This window comes from Rhinoraja longicauda, chromosome 9 (genome assembly GCF_053455715.1).
Source record: "Rhinoraja longicauda isolate Sanriku21f chromosome 9, sRhiLon1.1, whole genome shotgun sequence".
Lineage (NCBI taxonomy): Eukaryota > Metazoa > Chordata > Chondrichthyes > Rajiformes > Arhynchobatidae > Rhinoraja > Rhinoraja longicauda.
In genome coordinates, this window is record NC_135961.1 from 22,725,973 (window position 1) to 22,745,510 (window position 19,538).

General features: G+C 38.9%; 1 protein-coding gene across 4 annotated transcripts in view; it reads right to left on the reverse strand.

Annotated features, from left to right (window-relative positions):
• Positions 1-230: 230 nt before the first annotated feature.
• Positions 231-19,538, reverse strand: part of syt14a (synaptotagmin XIVa) — a 131,926-nt gene continuing 112,618 nt past the window's right edge. For 2 of the 4 annotated variants that reach the window (XM_078404952.1, XM_078404950.1), the window contains 3 exons: positions 19,189-19,378; positions 12,279-12,335; positions 231-3,183 (listed from right to left, as the gene is read on the reverse strand). In XM_078404952.1, the coding sequence (XP_078261078.1) occupies positions 2,870-3,183; positions 12,279-12,335; positions 19,189-19,378 (561 nt within the window). In that variant the 3' untranslated portion in view covers positions 231-2,869. The remainder of the gene's footprint in view (positions 3,184-12,278; positions 12,336-19,188; positions 19,379-19,538) is intronic. The other 2 variants (XM_078404951.1, XM_078404953.1) reach the window with 1 other exon arrangement.

The window sequence follows — 19,538 nt, forward strand, 5'->3', positions numbered from 1 at the left end:
GTACAAGATACAATGCAAAGGAAAATCGTCACGATCTCGCTCACTCACCGAAGCATAAAGCAATAAAACCTACAAAATCATCGTAGTCTTGTACAAATTAACTATAAATACACCTAATTAATATTTTATAAAGCAGTATTTTCTTACCTCTACGAAGAAAAACTGGAAAATACGGATGAAATGCAGGCCTGTATACACGCAGCAGATGAGCTGGCGAGAATGTTTTGCCCCTGTGACCTATGACCGGCGCATGCTCAGTCGAGATACCGAACTCGCTTAGTACATATACATGTGGTCTCACACTACCAATGTATTTATTCCTAATTTCTGATTTCAAACTGGCAACGCCCATCCATGATTTTAAGTTTACTTTAGAAGGAAATTCTAACAGAAGGCTCTACAAAGAAGGCTCTACAAAGTAAAGGCTCTACAGAAGGCTCTACAAAGTAAAGCTGGTGATCTTACAGCATTTCATTCTTTTTCTTGAGTTTACATATTATTTGCTGCAAAAGGACATTCAGACAAAATGTTCACTTTGCAGCTGGTGTTCTGTGACCATCCAAGTAGTTACTGGGAGGTGTGGTGGGGTCAGACAAGTATTATTCCTTCCCGGGCATGAACCCTGATTTTTGGTTGAGTCTTTTTACTCCATTAATATTGTATCCCATACAACAATTTAAAATTTAAATTCTTTTAAGATTTACTGTCAGATCTAAAAACTGAAGAACATATGATAGTTGGTTTTCTAAGTGTAAAGCTGAAAATTTTGACATTGGGTTTCAGAAGTCAAACAATAACCTGGTATATATGTAATAGAAATAGTTTCCAAAATGATCCCCAGGTTTCCAAGGACCAGTGCTAACTAGGAATTTCTCTGATATAATTTGCATGTGTCTACTTTCCTAACGTTGGTACCTTTACAAATCGAAACTTGCCTAAAAGTAGCTGCTGAGTTATTATTTCTATTTTAAAGTATTAAAATAATTTCAGTTTTAGAAGTGAAACAAGCTGTCTTGATGTTCCAGTCAATGTGCTTTAAAAGAATGGTGGTCAGATAGCTACTGCCTATAATATCAAACCATGAAATATTGGAGTTCTATGCAAAATGTTACTATTACTTTGTTCAGTTAGAAAATATCTGAATCATATTTCAATCCAGCTTATTTTTGAATAAGTTCAGTACTATTGAATAAAATTGAACTTTTTGATATCCCTATATCGTTTGAATATACTAAAATTCAGTTTATTCTTAAAAAATGATTAACCCACTTTAATTGCTCTGATTCTAAACTAAGTCTGATTCCAGACCCCTTATATTACATATATTGAAACATGTTGGTATGAATTTGCTTTGTGCTCATAGAATTAACAATGCTGGTGAGGGGAAATTAATTTCCTCCTGTTGTGGCAGTTCTACTACTTTTAGATTACATATAGCATTATGTAGATATTGGTCAGAATCACAGTCGTCACTGTATAAGAGCTGGTATTATTAAGGACACATGTATCATAAAGAATCTACATCATTTAAATAGCTGTTTACACTGTTTTCACAATTGCTATGCCAATACTGGATTAATGAATACTATTGAAATCACACACTCCCGACCCTGACTCCCCATCCCAACAGCAAGCCACAATATCCCAATTCTAAAATAGAAGATTCTGTTTTCCTGTTTTACTGTATCCATGCGTAGGGATAAAGTGGTTTATTCATACTTCAGTCACAGAGAATGGCAAAGCGGAATTTTTCACTTTTAAGCCAGTAAGTAAAAGGTGCCTTAACCTTATAACTATTCATTTCAGTGAGTTGCAATAGTATTGCAATTTATGATGAAGGATATCAAAACTGAAACATTAATTGCTTTTAACTTAGGTTTCATATAGCAGCTGCTATTTTTTTGATTTTCATTGTTGCAATATTTTTGAGAACAGAAAAAAATGACAGTGGAAATGTCTGTTCACTTTAATTAGTCATACAGCCTATTGGATTCTGACCAATCAAAATGATTATTGTGCTTGCTTTTGGTGATTCTAGCTGTTGCTGCAATGTTTCGAATGTAATGTTTTCAATCATTAAACTTCCAACCAGCAACTACAGGAAGTTAAAGAGCATCTCAGTTCAACAACAAAATCAGATTGTGGAAGTGAAGCAATGGCATCAACATATTTGTGCATGTTTACCTTTGAGAATCTTTAAATTATGATATGCTAATATTTCAATGCCACAAGCCTTTAACAGTAAAATGACTAAATTTCTGCATCATCAAAATAAGTTGCCATTTGGTCATTTATTCTATTAAGTAGTCTAAATTCCAACCATGCAAATATCCTGGCAAGAAATTCATCCCTATTGAATAGAGCTAAAAATGCTACATAATTACATCAGAAAATTATGCTTTGCCTCTAAAATTCACTTCATTGAAGTTATTAGAATAATTTTTTGAGCCAAAGTATAATGTACTGATCTATTATATTGTGCAATTCACACTATAAACCAAGGATGAATTTCTACTCATCTTTGTGGCAACATTCGCCTGTTATTTGTATCCATAACCTTAACCTAATGACAAGAATACTCAAGGTCATGTTGTTTGGGCTTTACAAATACTATAATTTTTCTCTAATTTTCTATAAACTCTTGTGCCTTGTCCTATGTGTTGCATTGATAATAAACGGTGCACATTATACAGGAATTGTGTTCCCTCACATTTTCCTTAAAGTTATTTCTTTACCAGCATTATCTCGAGCTGAGCCAACAATGAGGCAACTGTCGCATTCTGCAACCATTGGTTTGGTTAAGAAATAGTCTGAAAGGAATTGTGTTGAACCCCTGAGCCAAAGCCCACTGTGGTCCCCAGCACATTTGTTACGATTCCAATAATGAGTGCCATCGACAAACTTGCTGTCCTTTTGATTCCTTCATTTCAGTCCAATGGTTCAGTTCTTCCTCACCTGAGCTGTTGAGGCCTAATGAGATCCAGCCGATCATTTCTTTACGTTTCATGCTCCGTTTGTTATACACAGACAGAATGAGTGTCACATCGGAAAGCTGAAATAGTGCTACCTGAAAAATGAATGTTTCTTTGTACACAGGATTTGGTTGGCCTCGGCGGATGGACGTCTTACATTTGGACATCTCCTGACCCATAGAATTCAGCAATGTTAACTTGACATATGTGTCTGGAAAAGCAAATGGGTTTAAAAGAGACATCAGGGGCAAGAAAACCTGCTTCTTTATAATAATCATATTTCTATCAAAAACAAACATTTAGCAAGCTTCCACTAGCCACAACACTTGGTAAGCATACTAGTCAGTCTCCATAACGGAATATACATATATAGAAGAAATGAAAAGGATATGTCTAAAAGATAGCACAGGTAATGAAAATGAATCAGGAACAGGGGGGTAACAGGGAACACAGAGAATGCCATCAAAACAATTTGGCATGGGATGGACGTTAAATATAGCAATGGCTGGAATAACAATCTCTCCTTTTTTGTTTTATAGTCAATTCTGAACTGTCAGGTGACAGTTGGAAAATTGAATTGATTTATTGATAATAAAAATGACTGAGAAACTAAGAAACTAAGAAACAGACAGCTTGAATCCTGATCATTCTAAATGTTCCGCATTTTCTTTCTCTTACAATCATTATTTTTTCAATTTTGTACCAACTATGTGGAAGACTGGCAATGCTCTAACAAGATGAAACTTTTTATCTTGACATATTTTTGTTCAGAGATTCACAGTTAATAATTTAGGTTTTATTTGTACAACTCGTCCATTTGATCGAACAATATACATCAGCTCTAATGTCAGAACACCATGTAATCTTAGTTTGTTACAGGCTACCTGAGCCAAATGGACAGTGCCAAATAACATTGAGCTTCTGAGAATCCTGCACTAGAATGCAACTCCCCAAATTTACTCCTCACAGAACCATTAACAGAAATCAGTCCTACATTTTATTTTAAAATCTCAGAATTAATACTAATGGTTTATAACAAATATGTGCACGAGAGCAAATGGAATTAAAAATAAGAAACATCTATTTTTGTTTAATATTCCTGAAAACTAAAATTGCACAGGAATACTAAAGCTGATCTGAAATGGCATTTATTTTTCACTTGAACAGTAATTTAAATCTCATAGGTCTGCTGTGCTTGTTTCCTTTTAAGTTCTTCCAACTCTCCAACCAATTCTTAAATGTTAACTTTGCTGATGAATTATTTGGTTGAAGAAAGTTAAGGACAAACATTTGTACATCTGGTTCAATTGTCAGACAGACCTTTAAACGGATACTCAGTACTTCCTCATAAAATGGATGGGAAGCTGTCTGAATAGACAAATCAGTATCCAGTTGCACAAGGCATTGAGCAATGAGACAAGAAATCCTAAAAGAGATAGTTCTAAGCCATCAAAATTATATTTTAAATTATATTTGTGCAGCTTGAAGGAACTTTCCACTCACCACCATTGCATTCCCATCCTTCCCCTGCCAATGCTCCCCTGAACAGGCCATAATTGCAGAAAGCAGATAATTTTCTGCCATTCAAAACTGTTGAGTAGCATGTTAGTGCCTGTTTGATGAGCGCAAATGGCCAGTAATTGTCAAAAGAAACCTCAACCTGAAAATAGTTTGAGCCTCTTGTCTATGAACTTTGATGAATTCTGTCAGAGGTTGACCAAGTTTGAGCTTATTCTTCAGTGCAGTTCATGAGTTAATGGTTATTTGATCCAGTTATTACATTACCAAAACATTACTGGGTTTCCTTACCTATTAGCTTCTGTGCCTGTAATAATGGCCATCGTGATGTAATTACAACTCCATTCTTCAAAAGTTTGCTCTAGGCATGTAATTTAATGACCATTCAGTCTGAAGAAGGGTCTCGACCCGAAACATCACCCATTCCTTCTCTCCAGAGATGCTGCCTGTCCCGCTGAGTTACTCCAGTATTTTGTATCTACCTTTGGTTTAAACCAGTTTAAACCAGCATCTGCAGTTCTTTCCTATACATGTAATTTAATGCTTGGATTTGGGAAATGTAATAATTAAGATCAAAGGCTGTGCCTTAATGATACAGTGAATTCCTGCATGGCAGGTAGCTTAAGAAGTATGCAGTACTGTTTAGTTCATGGTGCAAAGATTCTGGATATAGAATGAGTTAATTAAGGTAGAAAATGATTCAGTCAACCATACACTAATGTATAAAGCACCCTAAACCCCGCATACTGCTTTTGCAATCCTACTCCCACTCAACAAACCTCACAATGACATGTCAGCTCACCAATCCTTCTCTAGCTGTACTGTCTTATCCTCATTCAAAATTGCACCTTCCCTTTAATCACCCTCAACGAATGCTCTTCCCCATCATTCCATTGGTTTGATAATTCTCATTCATTGCTATCAAATTTCATTCCTTACAAAAAAAGACCAGACAACATATCCTGTCCCACTAGGAGGTAAGACTAACCAGAGAAGACAACACAGGGCAATTCAATTAAGGAGAGGAACCCTAGGAGTCTTCAACATTGATTTGACTCCCCATGAAGTTCCTTGTCTCAGGTGAAACATGGACAAGGATGTTCCACCTGCCACTGTCCATCAGTTGTCAAAACAGTACTCTGTCATGTTGAGGACTACTTGGAAGAAATGTTGAAAGTAGGAAGAGCATAGAACTTACTCTGGTTGAGAGACATAGGTTTAGGTTTGTTCTTGTCACGTGCACTGAGGTACAGTGAAAAACCTTTCTTTGCATACCATCCAATCAAATCAGGCAATACTAGACATGAATACATTGAAGCCAAACACGAGTATAATAGGTATGGTGAAGATGAAAATACAAAATGCAGAATATAGTTCTCAGCATTGTATCATAACAGTTCCAGAGACAAAGTCCAATGTCCACAATTAGGTAGATTGGAGAATCAGGACAGTACCCAGGCTTATGGAGGACCATTCAGAAGTGTGATAACAGACGGGAAGAAGGTGTTCCTGAGTTTGATAGTACGTACCTTCAAGCTTTTGAATCTTCTGCCCAACAGGAGAGGAGAGAAGAAGGAATGACAGGCGTGGAACAAGTCCTTGATTATGTTGGCTGCTCTTCCAAGGCAGCGTGAAGTTCAGATAGAGTCACTTGGTGGGGTCTGTCTGTGTGATGAACTGGGCTACATCCACAACTGTGCAATTTCCTGCGGTCTTGAGCAGAGCTGGTCCCAAACCAAACTTCAATATATATATATACCCCACTGCTAACCAGACTGGCTAAGTCCTGAAGGACATAGCTGCCTGACAGGACTGGGACCTGGTGATGAACAAACTCTCTAGAGTGCAAAGCGTATTATACCTCAAGCTCTGCAACCTACCTGTTGCAGATGACAATATTGGCAGGAGCAACTACTGCACTGTCATTGTAGAGGAAAAGACATCTTCACAGTGAAGGCACCCTCCATGATGTGAAACGCAAGTATCATTGTGCTCAATAACATAGATTAACAGACCCGACAGCTGAAAACCAGGCATCTATCAGGTGCTGTGGATGATTAGAAGCAACAAAATTTGCCAAGGGATCAACTTTGGATCAATACGAAGATCAGCAGGGCAGCACCAGGCATACTTAAAAATTAGATACCAATCCGATAAAGGGCAAAATAAAATCAAACATGTTAAACAAAGAAAGTAAGAGTGGAACTGGCAGAGGAACCACTGTTCCCATAAAAAACTTTATCAGATCACATTTGTGGCATTCTATCAAATAAGTTGTGAAAGGTAATGGTCAATTAAACAAACAAGAGGAGGGGGATCAGAGAATATCCACATTCTAAATGATTGAGGAACCTGCACATGAGTGACAAGGACAAGACTGAAGTATTTACAGTCAGACAGTCAGAGTGTCAGAGTTATAAAGAGTCAGAGTGTTACAATGTGGAAACAGGCCCTTTGGCCTAACTTGCTCACACCAGCCAACATGTCCCATCTACACTAGTCTCACCTGCCTGCATTTGGCTCTAAACCTGTCCTATCCAAGTGATGAGGGAATGATCCTCAGCATTTCAGTCTATTTCAAAGGTTTCCACTATCACATAGACTAGTGTTCAGCTAAATCAAGTAAATGCTGGGAGCACTGGATACAAGACCAGGCAACACTCCAACAATATTGCTGAAGGCTTCTACTCCTGAACCAGCTGTGCCTCTTGCCTACTTGTTTCAGCACAATTACAACCCTGCATCTGCCCAACAATTTGGAATGTATTCTGTATAAAAACAGGAAAAATCCAATCCTGATAATTACCATATCAACAAGCTCTTCTTAACCATCAGCAAAGTAATGGATGGTGTTGGCAACCATGCTGCAGTTACCAATAATCTGCAAGTCAATGCTCAACTTAGGTTTCTCCAGGATCACCGGTGCTGGACTGCATTACAGCCCTGGTTCAAATGTAGTCAGAAGAGCTGAAATCTGAGTTGGGATTTTAGTGATTAATATCAAGGCAGCATTTGACAAAATTTGGCATCAAAGAACCCTGGTATAACTCACATCAATGGGAATCAAGGGGAAAATATTCCAATTGTTGGAGACATACCTCACACAAAGGAAGTTGGTTCATGGTTAACTATGTCATATTCATGGTTAACTATGTCAGCGTAAGATGTTGCAGGGATTCTTCAGGGCAGTGTCTGAGGCCCTCCAATAAATCTGAAGTGATGATGTTCGAGGGTGGTTGTTTAATTCCATCATAACTTCTTAGAAAATAAAGCCAACATATGGCAAGACCAGAACAAAACTTAGGTATGGAATGATAAGCTAAAAGTAAGGAAGGATAGAGAAAACAGGGAACTGCAGATCAGTTAGCCTAGCATCAGCAGTATGGAAATACAAGCAACTATTGGAAAGGGTGTGATACTTGCACCCTTAAAAAATATCATATTTGATTAACCTACTGAAATCATTTGAGGATATAATTGGCAGAAAAGTGAACCAATAGATGTGATCTATTTGGATTTTCAGAAGACATATCAAAAGGTCTCCAAAGAGGTTCATGCACAAAAACCACATGGGTTGAGGGTAATATACAAGCATGGATTGAGAATTGGTTGCCAGACAAGAAGCACAGTAAATTTTCTTTTTCAGGGTCACTGGCAGTGACTCATAGGAAGTTGAGAGCGGTGTAGGGCTCCTGCTATTTACAATATACAACATTTATTTGGATAAAGGAAACAAATTTAATGCTTCGAAGCATGCTGTTGACACACAGCTGAGTGGGGGGTTTTGTGCTGAGAGGAGGAAGCAAAGAAGTTTTAAGGTGATTTAGCTAAATTGAGTGAGATGTCAAATACAGCGTCTTGGTAACCACACGCGTTGTGTGTAATTTTGGTTTCCTTCTTAAAGAAAGGATATACTTGACATAGAGGGAGTGCAACAAAGATTCCCTGAGATTGCAGTTTTGTCTTATGGAGAGAAATCAAGTTGGCTTGGCCTATATTCATGGGAGTTTTGAAGAATGAGAGGATATTTCATTGAAATGTATGGTGCTGGCAAAGCTTGACAGGCTGGATGCAGGGAGATTTGTTGTCCCTGACAGGTGAATCAGTCTCAGGATTCAGGTTAGAACATTTAGGATTGAGATGAGGAAAGATTTCTTCACCTAGAGGGCAATAACCCAGTGGAATTCTTTACTGCAGGAGGCTCCAATGGTCAACTCAATAAATATATTTAAAAAGAGAATCAAGTGATTTCTTGTCACAAAGGCATCAAGAGTATGACATGACAGCAGGAATGTGTTGGTGAGATAAAGTACCAGCCATCATTATATGGAATGGCAGAGCTATCTCAAAGAGTCAAATGTCTGACTCCCAGGGTAGAATGCCCAACACTTGAGGGCATAGCTGTAAGGTGCGAGGGAAAAAGATTAATGGAGATGTGTGGGGCAAGTTTTTTACACAGAGAGTGGTGGGGGCCTGAATATTGATTTCTCTAAATTCAAGTAACCCCTGCATTCCCTCACTCTCCATTCCACCCCCACCCAAGTCGCACCAGCTTCTCGTTCTCACCTAGCAAACAGCTAACAATGGCCTGGTTCCTTTATCATCGTTACTTTTTTGCACATCTTTCATTCATTTGTTCTACATCTCTCTACATCACCATCCATACCTCTGGTTTGTTTCCTTACTCCCTACATTCACTCTGCAGGACCTTATCCCTTTCTCTAGCTTTGTCATTGGTACGAGGTTGTTGTCAGTACTCGAAGGCCTGAGCTATAGGGAGAGGATGGTCGGCAGACATTTACCTTGCTGGAGCATGGGAGACTAAGGGTGACATTATAAATCTGTATCAGATATTGAGAGGCGTAGATAAGGCGAATGCATACAGTCTTTTTCCCCAAGGAAGAGATATCAAAAACAAGAGGGCATGTTTAAGGTGCGAGAGGATTTCAAAGGGACCTGAGGGGTAATTTCTTCACACAGGTGGTGCATATATGATTGAGCCAGTCACAATAACAACATTAAAAGACAAAGACTGGTAGATGGATAGGAAAGATTTTGAGCGATTTGGGCCAAATGCAGGCAAAAGGGACAGGCTTAGATGGGAAATTTGTTTGGGCTGGATGAATTGGGCTGACAGTCTTGTTTCAGTTCTGTGTTACTCTATGACTATAACCTTTCATTATTATAAATCATGTACTCCATGTGTGATTCAAGGTATAAAACTTCAATAAAGTGAATCACATCGACATCTTAATCAGATCATATTACTGCATCCAAGAAAATGATATAACTTTGAATCTTCAAAGTATTAAATAAAGTTCAGTGTCAAAAGTCACTCACTGAAAGCAGTATGTTTTTGTTTGTGTTACATAAACATATTGTGGTATTTCCCATTAAATAGTCAAATAAAGGCTTAATTCAGAACTGATTTAGAAAAAGGTATGTTAACCAGGGCCGGATTAAGCTAGTGCGGGGCCCGTAGCATATGTTATAAAGGGGCCTTAAATACGGGACAAGGTGATGTCACCGCCCGCATCCCACGTGACTTCACTCAGCCAGCGGCCATGTGCCCCCGCTCCACCAATGGCGGCCGCCCGGGCCGGGAGGCGGGTTGCTACGCAACCTATGTTAGGGGCTCCCAGAAATCGCAATGAAATGCAGCAACAATCAGCGAGGTCCCAAAATCCAGAGTTCAAATGCACAGGCTTGGGCCAACGGTGCAAAATTCAACAGAAATGGCGTGGGGATTACTGCAGAGTATGGGCAGAAAACACATCACGCCCCTGCATTGGGCGGGCGAGCGAGTGCGGCCAGTGCCCGCTCCATACATACAATGGCACTAGAGCCACCAAGGGCAGCTCTCCCAGTGTCAACAACGCCGGTTGCACATCATGTTCCCATCGGGGAAGCCCGCCCCCCCCCAGTTCCTCCCCATGGCCGGCGCCTCCCTCTCCCGCGGGCCGGGCTCGCCCACTTCAACCTCAAACTCCACCAGCATTGTGTGCAGGTTTACCAAGGATGCTGCCCCAGCCTGCAAGCTCTAGGGAGGGGAAAGGAATAAAAAAACATGGCGACTTCCCGCCCACCCAACCAACCAAGCAAACATGCCCTCCAAAACAGCTAAGTTCGGCTCGGTCCACCGGCTGCCGCAAGGAACCAAACTAGACTGTCAATGGGGAACCCGCGACCAGTGTCAAAGAATGACCCAATCCCTGACCGCTCCCCGTGGATTGGACGAATTCCCACAGGTTCAAGCAATCCAAGTCTACTGCAACCCGCTGCGTGACCCGGAAGCACCAACTCAATGCCGCTCCCTCTGAGGGAGCAACACTAAATCAGTGCCTCCAAGTCACGCAGCGGGCCACAATCCACTCAATCTGCCCAAACCCGCGGGAATTCATCCAATCCACAAAAAAACAGTCAGAAACCGAGACATTCCCCGACACTAATCGCAGGTTCCCCATTGACAGTCCGGCTCAATTCCCCGCGGCAGCCTGCAAACCGAGCCATACTCTGCTGTCCTGGAGGGCATGTTTGGTTGGTTGGTTGGTTGGTTGGGTGTGTGGGAAGCCGCTTGGCCCCCCGATTCCTTTCCCCTCCCCAGAATCCACAGACTAAGGCAGCGTCTCCGGCAAACCTGCTTACGATGCCGGTGGAGCCCGGGGTCGAAGTGGGCAAGCCCGGCTCGCAAGAGAGGGAGGCGTCGGCTACCAGGGGGCTGAGCCACCCCAATGGGAACATGGTGTGCAGCCGGCACCACCAACACCGAGAGAGCTACCCTTGATGTCTCCAGCTCCACCATACAAATGGTGCAGGTGCTGGCCGCACTCGCCCTCACTGCAACCACCACCCAATGCAAGGGCGAGGTGTATTTCCTTCCAATACTCTGCAGACATCCCCACTTGTACTTTAGAAACCACCTTCCGACCTTTACACAAGGAGTCGCAGTGCTCCACCGTCCAACTTAAAGCGATTTGGGAATGATGACCAGTTGCCAACTCGAAACATTAACTCTATTTCCCTTTCTGACCCGCTGAGCTTTTCCCCGCGCCATTTCTGCCAAACTCCACACCGAGTCAGCCCAAACTCGCACATCCAAACCTGGGATTTCAAGACCTTGCTGACCACCACCACACCTCTGGGAGTCCCCAACAGAGGCTGCGCAGCAACCCCCCTCCCGGCCCAGGTGGCTGCCACCGGTGCAGCGGGGCGGTGACGCGCCAGCTGTCCATTGGTTCGCGCAGCCCCACCAAGACATTCAAACAGTGGCGGTTGGGGAGCAACGTGCGTAACACAGCGTCCCTGCCGATTTCAAGCATTTAGGGATGCTGATTTCAAGCATTTAGTGCAGGGCCCTCAAAAGCGCGGGGCCTGTAGCAAATGCTACTTTTGCTACTATGTTAATCCAGCCCTGATGTTAACTATTTTCACCTCAAGTTTTCTAAAAATCTTGATCAAAGCATTCAATTTTTTAACAGATTGGATGAATTTATCAGGGTTCAGCAGCGCTTTTCTTTTCAATGTATGAAAACATTAACATTTAAAGTTCTAGTATCGCACTGCATACAGTGGAGTACTATTCCTAGTCTTTGTGACTTTCTCATATTCTGTTTATAAGGAGAGATGGCTAGTTCCAGCAGTACAATTTATCTTGATCACAAAAAAAAAATATTAGTAAAAGTCTCTTTTAATAAGCCAGCACAAATGGTGGACAGCTTCACTGCTGGCAAGTTTCTTTCACATGAAAGAGACAAGAGCCACTAATAGCGATCCTGTACTGCGACTCACCTCGGATTATATAAACCTGCCCACCTATCAAGTGTTTTAGACAACAGAACAGTCCATCTGACAACAGGGGGTGGTGGAAAGCAGTAAAAGAAATAATGGCCAGATGTCAATAGTTGGGTGAGAAAGGGTCATAGGTCAAAAGTTAAAACGAGGAACACTGTTTAATCGAGTGGTAAAAGTTTAACAGTTTAGTAACAAGAAAGGAATCAACAGAGAGCCTTAGTATTCTGAGGTAATGAAGCATTTTCACATGGCTCAAAAGTACATGCTTACAATCTTTTAGAAATATAATTAACAATATCAGAATATTACTATCCATTCCCTCAGCATTAACAAGAAAGTCACAGGAACTTGTCTCCTTAGTAGTGACATCATGCTGCCCACTTAAATGACCACTATGTCAAAATCTGGAATTAATTTTCTTTATAATTAAAGAAAGTAATTTTGCGATTCATCAAGATATTAGATATCAAATTGACACAATTGTATGTCACCTTGCAGGATAGGACTTCAAATGCCACTTGATGGTTAACAAGTTCTTTTCAGATGCATACATTTTTACAATGATTTTCTTGTTAAGTGCAATTTGTTTCTGCACACAGTAATAGTGCAACAATGATAAATTTTACTGAGATGAACAAGGCGAAAATATTAGATTTTAAATTTTATACATCTGACCATTTAATGTAAAGTGTTAGGGGGTTACACGCCAATCCATCAAAATAGGTTCCAAATATAATTTACTTTGGACTGGAATAAAAAAGAAGATTAAACAATGAAGCAGAAAAAAACAACTATTATTTGATTTTAAAAATTATTGCACTTCTGCTGTGTTTAAAGTGATGATTACATCTATATAAAAAAACGAAATAGCAAAAGATTATCTGTAGTTCAGTGCACTTACATTAGTTTTAAACAAATGCCAGTATAACGTGTGACAACACTTAATGTGAATGGCAAACATTTCCAAAAGTCTGAAATAAAATACGAAAATCTGGAAATACTCAACTCATGCAGTGTCTATGTGGAGGGTAAAAGAGGTAACTTTTGGGGCCAATTACCTTTTATCAGGCAGATGAAAGGCAAAAATAAATAAGAAAACGTAGGTCTAGAGGAGGTATAACTAGGCAAAGACAAATAAATATCCCAAATCATCAACAATCTTTAAAAAACTGAATACTGAAAATGTGAGATATAAAGGCAGCTGATTACCTGAAAGTGTTGAATTCAGTGTGGAGTCCAGAAAGCTGTAACAGGCTGAGTCAGAAGACGAGATCTTGTTATTTGAGCTTGCATTAGACTTTATTAGAATATTGTAGGAGGCCAAAGACAGAGAAGTCAGAGTGCGAGCTGGTTAAAATGATAAGTAAATAGTGCCAGAGAATCATGCTTGCATACTGAATGGATCTTTCTGTAAAGCAGTCATCCATCCTGCATGTGTTTTCCCCACTGCATAAGTAACCACATCATGATCACCAAATGCAGTGCATTAAACTGTAAGAAGTCCGAGTAAAATGCTGCTTCATCTGAAATGAATGACTGGGTCCCTGGGCAGTGGTGCATAAAAGGCAAGTTGTAGCTACTCAGTGCTTGCATTATAAGGTCATGGGAAGGAGAGTAGCTATGGGTAGAGGTGAACCAGAGGAGCCCAGAGGGAACATCTCTCTGGAATGCTGAAAAGCAAAGTGTGCAAAGTAAAGATCATTCTGGTGTGGCATTATATTGGAGGTGTCAGGCTTACAGGGGATGATCCAATTAATGCAGATGCTGGTGGATGGAAATAAAGATGGGAAATCTTATCCTTGTTCTGCAGGGAGGAGTAGGTTGAGTGCAGAAGTGCAAAAAATGGAACAGATGTGGTGAGGGGTTGGAAAAAGTGAGGCAGGTCACTTGTGTGAAATGGCATTGTCACAACAGACATGTGGGACAGTTTTTTACAAAGTGGTGAGTGCCTGAAATGCGCTGCTGGGGGTGGAGGTGGAGGGAGATACAATAGTGGCATTTAAGAGACGCTTGGATAGGGGAATGGAGGGGTATGGAATATGTGCACGCAGATAAGAGTTAGCCTTGGCATCACGCTCAGCACAGACATTGTGGGCTGAAGCATCTGTTCCTGTGATGTACTGTTCTATGTTCTACGAAATGGAGAGGAAAAACTTAGAAAATGGAATGGTCCTTCAGGAAACAGGTGAAATTGTAGTAAAGATAGCTCTCAGTGTTGTGGACACCAGTTGCACTGAACTAGAAAGTTTTGCCACCCAATCTCTGGTCCATCTCCAACTCTTCCCTTACTTTTCATAATTTGTCTGTTGGTACTTCTGGGACAGAAAGAAGGCCTCGTGTGTTGAGGAACATTTCAGCATTGTGGAGTCAGTTTTGAATTTGAACAATTTGAGATAATCAATAATTCTATCTTTATAATTTCCCAAAATTAAAGGTAACTTATCTAAATGCTGGTAACATTGTCAACAAGGTGCATGAATTAACAACACAAATAAAATATTTCAGAAAGTTGGTCAGAAGGCTGGGTGCATGCAACTTCGTGAAATATACTAACATGGATTTAAGGTTGGTTAACAGAGAGAAAGCAAAAAGTAAGAATAAACAGCTCCTTCTGAATTTGGCATGCTATATATGACAAGAAGGATATCACAAGGATCAGCGCTTGGGTCACATCTATTCACAATCTATATCAATAACTTGGCTGGGGGGACCAACTGTAATGTCACCATTTGGTCATGAGGCAGAATACGTTGTGAGGAAAATGTAAAGGGCCTTCAAGACCAAGTGAATTGAGTGAGGGGACAAAATAAATATTTTGAAGTTTGCTGATGAAACAAAACTATATAGGATAATGAGTGAAGAAGAGGAAAACAAGTTCAGTGAGTGGATAAGAAAATGGCAAATGCAATCTCAGTGAACAAGGTGAGGTTGACCTCTCGTGCAAATGGATCAAAATCCTTTTGTGCACAAATCATTGAAAATTGTCATGCGGGTGCAAAATTTAGGAAAACAAATGGTAAGGTATCACAAGTAGATAGGGTGATTAAGAAGGCTTTTGGCATATTGACCTTCATTAGTCAGAGTATTGAATATAGAAGTTGGGAGGTCATGTTACAGTTGTGCAAGACATTCGTGAGGCCACATTTAGAGTACTGTGTTCAGTTTTGGTCACCCTGTTATAGCAAAAATATTAAGCTAGAAAGGGTGCAAAGAAGATTTAAGAGGATGTTGCCAGGACTAAAGGCCCTGAACTAGAGGGAGAGGTTGAGCAGGCTAGAACTATTCCATGAAGCACAGGAGGATGAGGGGTGATCTTATAGAAGTGTATAAGACCATGAGAGGAATAAGTATGGAAAATACACAGTCTTTTAACCAGAGTAGAAAAATCAAGAACCAGAGGGTACAGATTCAAGGCAAGGGGGTAAAGATTTAATAGGAATCTGAGGAGCAACTTTTGTATACAAAGGCTGGTAGGTATATGGAAATAACTGCCAGAGGAGATGGTTCAGGCAGGTGCTAACACAATGTTTAAAATACATTTGGATAAGAATGGATAGGTTTAGCAGGATATGGACCAAATGCAGGCAGGTGGGATTAGTGTAGATGGGGCATGTTGGTTGGCGTGGGCCATAGGGCCTATTACTAAGCTGTTTGACTCTATGACTTTATTACAAGAGGATTCAAATAATGGAGTAAAGTTTTCTTTTTTTCATTTACAATTGCGTGTAAGACTTGTGAGATCATTCCTTGAGTATTAAACAAAGATTTGTTTCCTCTGGTTTAAGAGTCTCAGAATAAGGGGTAGGCTGGTTATGATTAAGGGGTGGAAGATTTTCTTCAATTAGAGGGTGGCCAGTCTTTGAAATTGGAATTCTCTTTTCCAGTCATTTGTTCAAAACAGAGATCAATAAATTTCAGAATATTAGGAAAATATAAAGGTATGGAGATAGTGCATGAAAATAAAGTTGAGATAGATCAGCTCCTAGACCTGCTCCTATTTCATGTGTTTTTATTTTTGTATATTCATATCATTCACTGATTTGTTTATCTCTCTCTGTGCAGGTAATTTTAGATATTTGTTCATCTTTCCCTTACACCTCCTCCAGGATACTTTCTGTTATTCACTAATTTGCCATTGTCTTTCAAATGACCATCTATCCTTTTATCATTTAACCTCTCCTGTCCTTCTTTGTGTTCCCTTCAAACTTCCATTCTTTTTCTGATTTTTTAAATTGTTTTGAACTCTTAACTTCTCAGTTCTGATGAAAGGTAATCGAGCTGAAACATAAACACCTTTCCTTTCTCCACAGATGCTGCTTGACCTATTGAGTATTTCCAGCATTTTCTGTGTAATTTCAGATTTTTTAGCTACAGTATTTTTGTTTTTGGATTCTATTTTCCAAAATTTGCAAGTGTTGATGTTATCAGAATTATAGCAATGCAATCCAAATATATGTAATCAAAAATATCTGGAAGACTTGAAAATCAGAATTAGAGCGAAAATCTGTATTAGTGTCAGTAAAATGCCAATCATACAAATGTCACACCATCAAAAATGGTACTTCTCAATGGAATTTCTTGAAAATTAAGTGGCCATTGTTTCACTTGAAAATGAAACATGGGTAACTTAATGTATGGATATGCTCCAATTCCAAATTTTATTCTCAACCCACAAATGTGTTGCCAAACACATATTTAATGTTTCATGTGCATTTCAGGCCCAGGATTCTGTCCTATCAGGCCACCTTGATTCGGGCCTTAATGTTTTACCAGAAAAAATGCCTACCAGCAAAGTTGCACACAAACTTGTTCAAATAACTGCAAAATTATTTGTGTGAATACATGTGGCGGCATCAGTAGGTTTCACCACAGTAAAAGCTATTCTTCTTAAGTTAATACACAATATTTCCACATTAACAAATGGATTTTAAAAAATTGTGTTCAAACATTGAAGCTATTAAAGAAAAAAATGGATGATTGTGTTTGGATATTGCTTTAGAATTTACAACATATTTTACACCTCGAGTTTGCAGGTAATTCCTTATCATTAGCTACATTTAGAAACTATTTTTAAAATGTGGGATTATTAAGGATGGTGAGAACCCAAAGATATTCACAGATATTGACCAAAAACAATGACAACTTGAATACTTAGGTAATTAAGTTATATAACACAAACTTATTTTAGTTTTATTCATTCTGTAACAGTAACGATTATGATCTAAAAATTAACACATGCAGACATTTTAGATCTTTTAAAACCTTTTCAATAATGAGGCCCAGGACATTGCATGAACAACATGAGTGGTAGCAAAATATATTTTCTCCAGTAAGAAATTACAATGATTGGAGAATTGTGCAAAATATTAATCTGTAAAATTATAGGTGTATTTGGAGGACGTATTGAAGAAACCCCTTCACAGCTACATTTGAAGTGTCATTAAAACCAGAAATCATATTCTAAGAAATTAGTTCATTTTATTTGTCTATCTAAATGCTACTTTTATTGCTATTTTTATTAAGTAAAAATGATGCCTAAGAATAAATCATAATTATTTTGGCAGGCTGTTGTATAAGGCTAGAAATTGCTATTGGCATAAACACTGTTTAAACACATTATATATTTGTACTGTATAACAATGGAGCTGTTATTCCTTTAAAATAACTATCCCCAGTGAGGATTTTTATCCGATAGAGAAGATTTTGCTCCTGGCTGAATATTATTATTAGGTTTCATTATGATTAAAAATATACTATGGCAGTAATGCCTTCTAAGGCATTTTGGTGTTTGCATTGTAAATTAAGCTGATTCGTATGCATGTCAAGTGTTTTTTTATAGCTTTTTACATTATTGTCTGAATTTTTGCAGCATCAAGTAATCTTGAGTCACACATAAACCAGTCAGTTACAGATTACAAAGGGTTTTTTATGCACTAATCAGTACTGCACCACAATTTCAGAAATTTGGTCATCATATTTACATTATCATGTCCTGCACTAACAATTGTTGATTGAGCATTCACAAAAATGACCGAAAATGCTCATTTAGGGATGCATCAATTAGAATGTCAATAATTATACTTGCAATTGACAATTTATTTAATTTCTTTCATTTTTAGGGTTAATAAGAGACATCATAAAACAGGAATTTTCACTCTATTAGTCATTCGCTGTCAACATTCACTTCAAAGACTCAAGTTTACTGTATATTAATCAGGATTATAAACTTGAGTCTTGTAGTGAAAGTTGACAGTTTTAAACAATGTCAATTGATACATTTACTCTACGCCAGGCATTTTTGGGACTGTACAAAATTTAATAGGTAGCTTAAAATTCATCTTTTGTCTTTATTTTAGATCTGACCACTGAGTAGCAGGAAAAAAATCAAGCAATTACTAATTTGTTAGGATCTAGTACAAAATATATTTAACCTTCAGTAAATGATTAAGTGGCTGCTCTTTTTTACTAAATGCAGGGTCTGGCACTGGTAAAGTCTGAAAGTAATCATAAATTTACATGTAATAAAAAGCAACATGCATACACAATCAGGAGGAGAATGCAAACTATTAACTAATCAATGCTGACTAAAATAGCACTGTTAAAGCAACAATGGCAAGGCTTTTCTGTCAAAGTAAGATGTGGGACTTTAATCCCGACCCATTTGGATTTTCCTTACTAATTTGACATTGCAAGATTTGAAACAATCACAATTTCTCCACAACTACACATAATTTCCAATGAACATCAACTTACTTGAGTTTTCTAATTAATAACAGAAGAAAAATAGCTCATTTGATGACCATCTGAGTGCCTGCACTACTTCAATAAGTTTAAAAAAATGTATATACTTTCAGTTTACACAAGAAGCATTCATCATTACTGAATTCCAGACAAGTCTTGTACTCACTAGGTGGTCTATTCACTGCTAAGTTTTTGAAGTGGCTTCCTTTTATGACTTCAACTGACAGTCTGCCAGTGGTGGCATTATACAGTAGACCAACAAGAATTTCTGGTGTTGAGCCATGTGCTAGAGACTGACAGGAAGAAGTGCTTTCACTACAGGACATCTCAGTCATGCTCATTTGGGAGTCACAGCCCTAGGAGAAAAGATAAAAATATTAATAATTAAAGTATAAACACCAAGTAAATGCTTTGGAGCTTCAAATGCCAAATAACTACCTAATTAACCGACCTTCCATCTTTCACAGACTTTTTTTAGATATCAGTCTATCTTTCTCATTACAAACTTAACTGAAA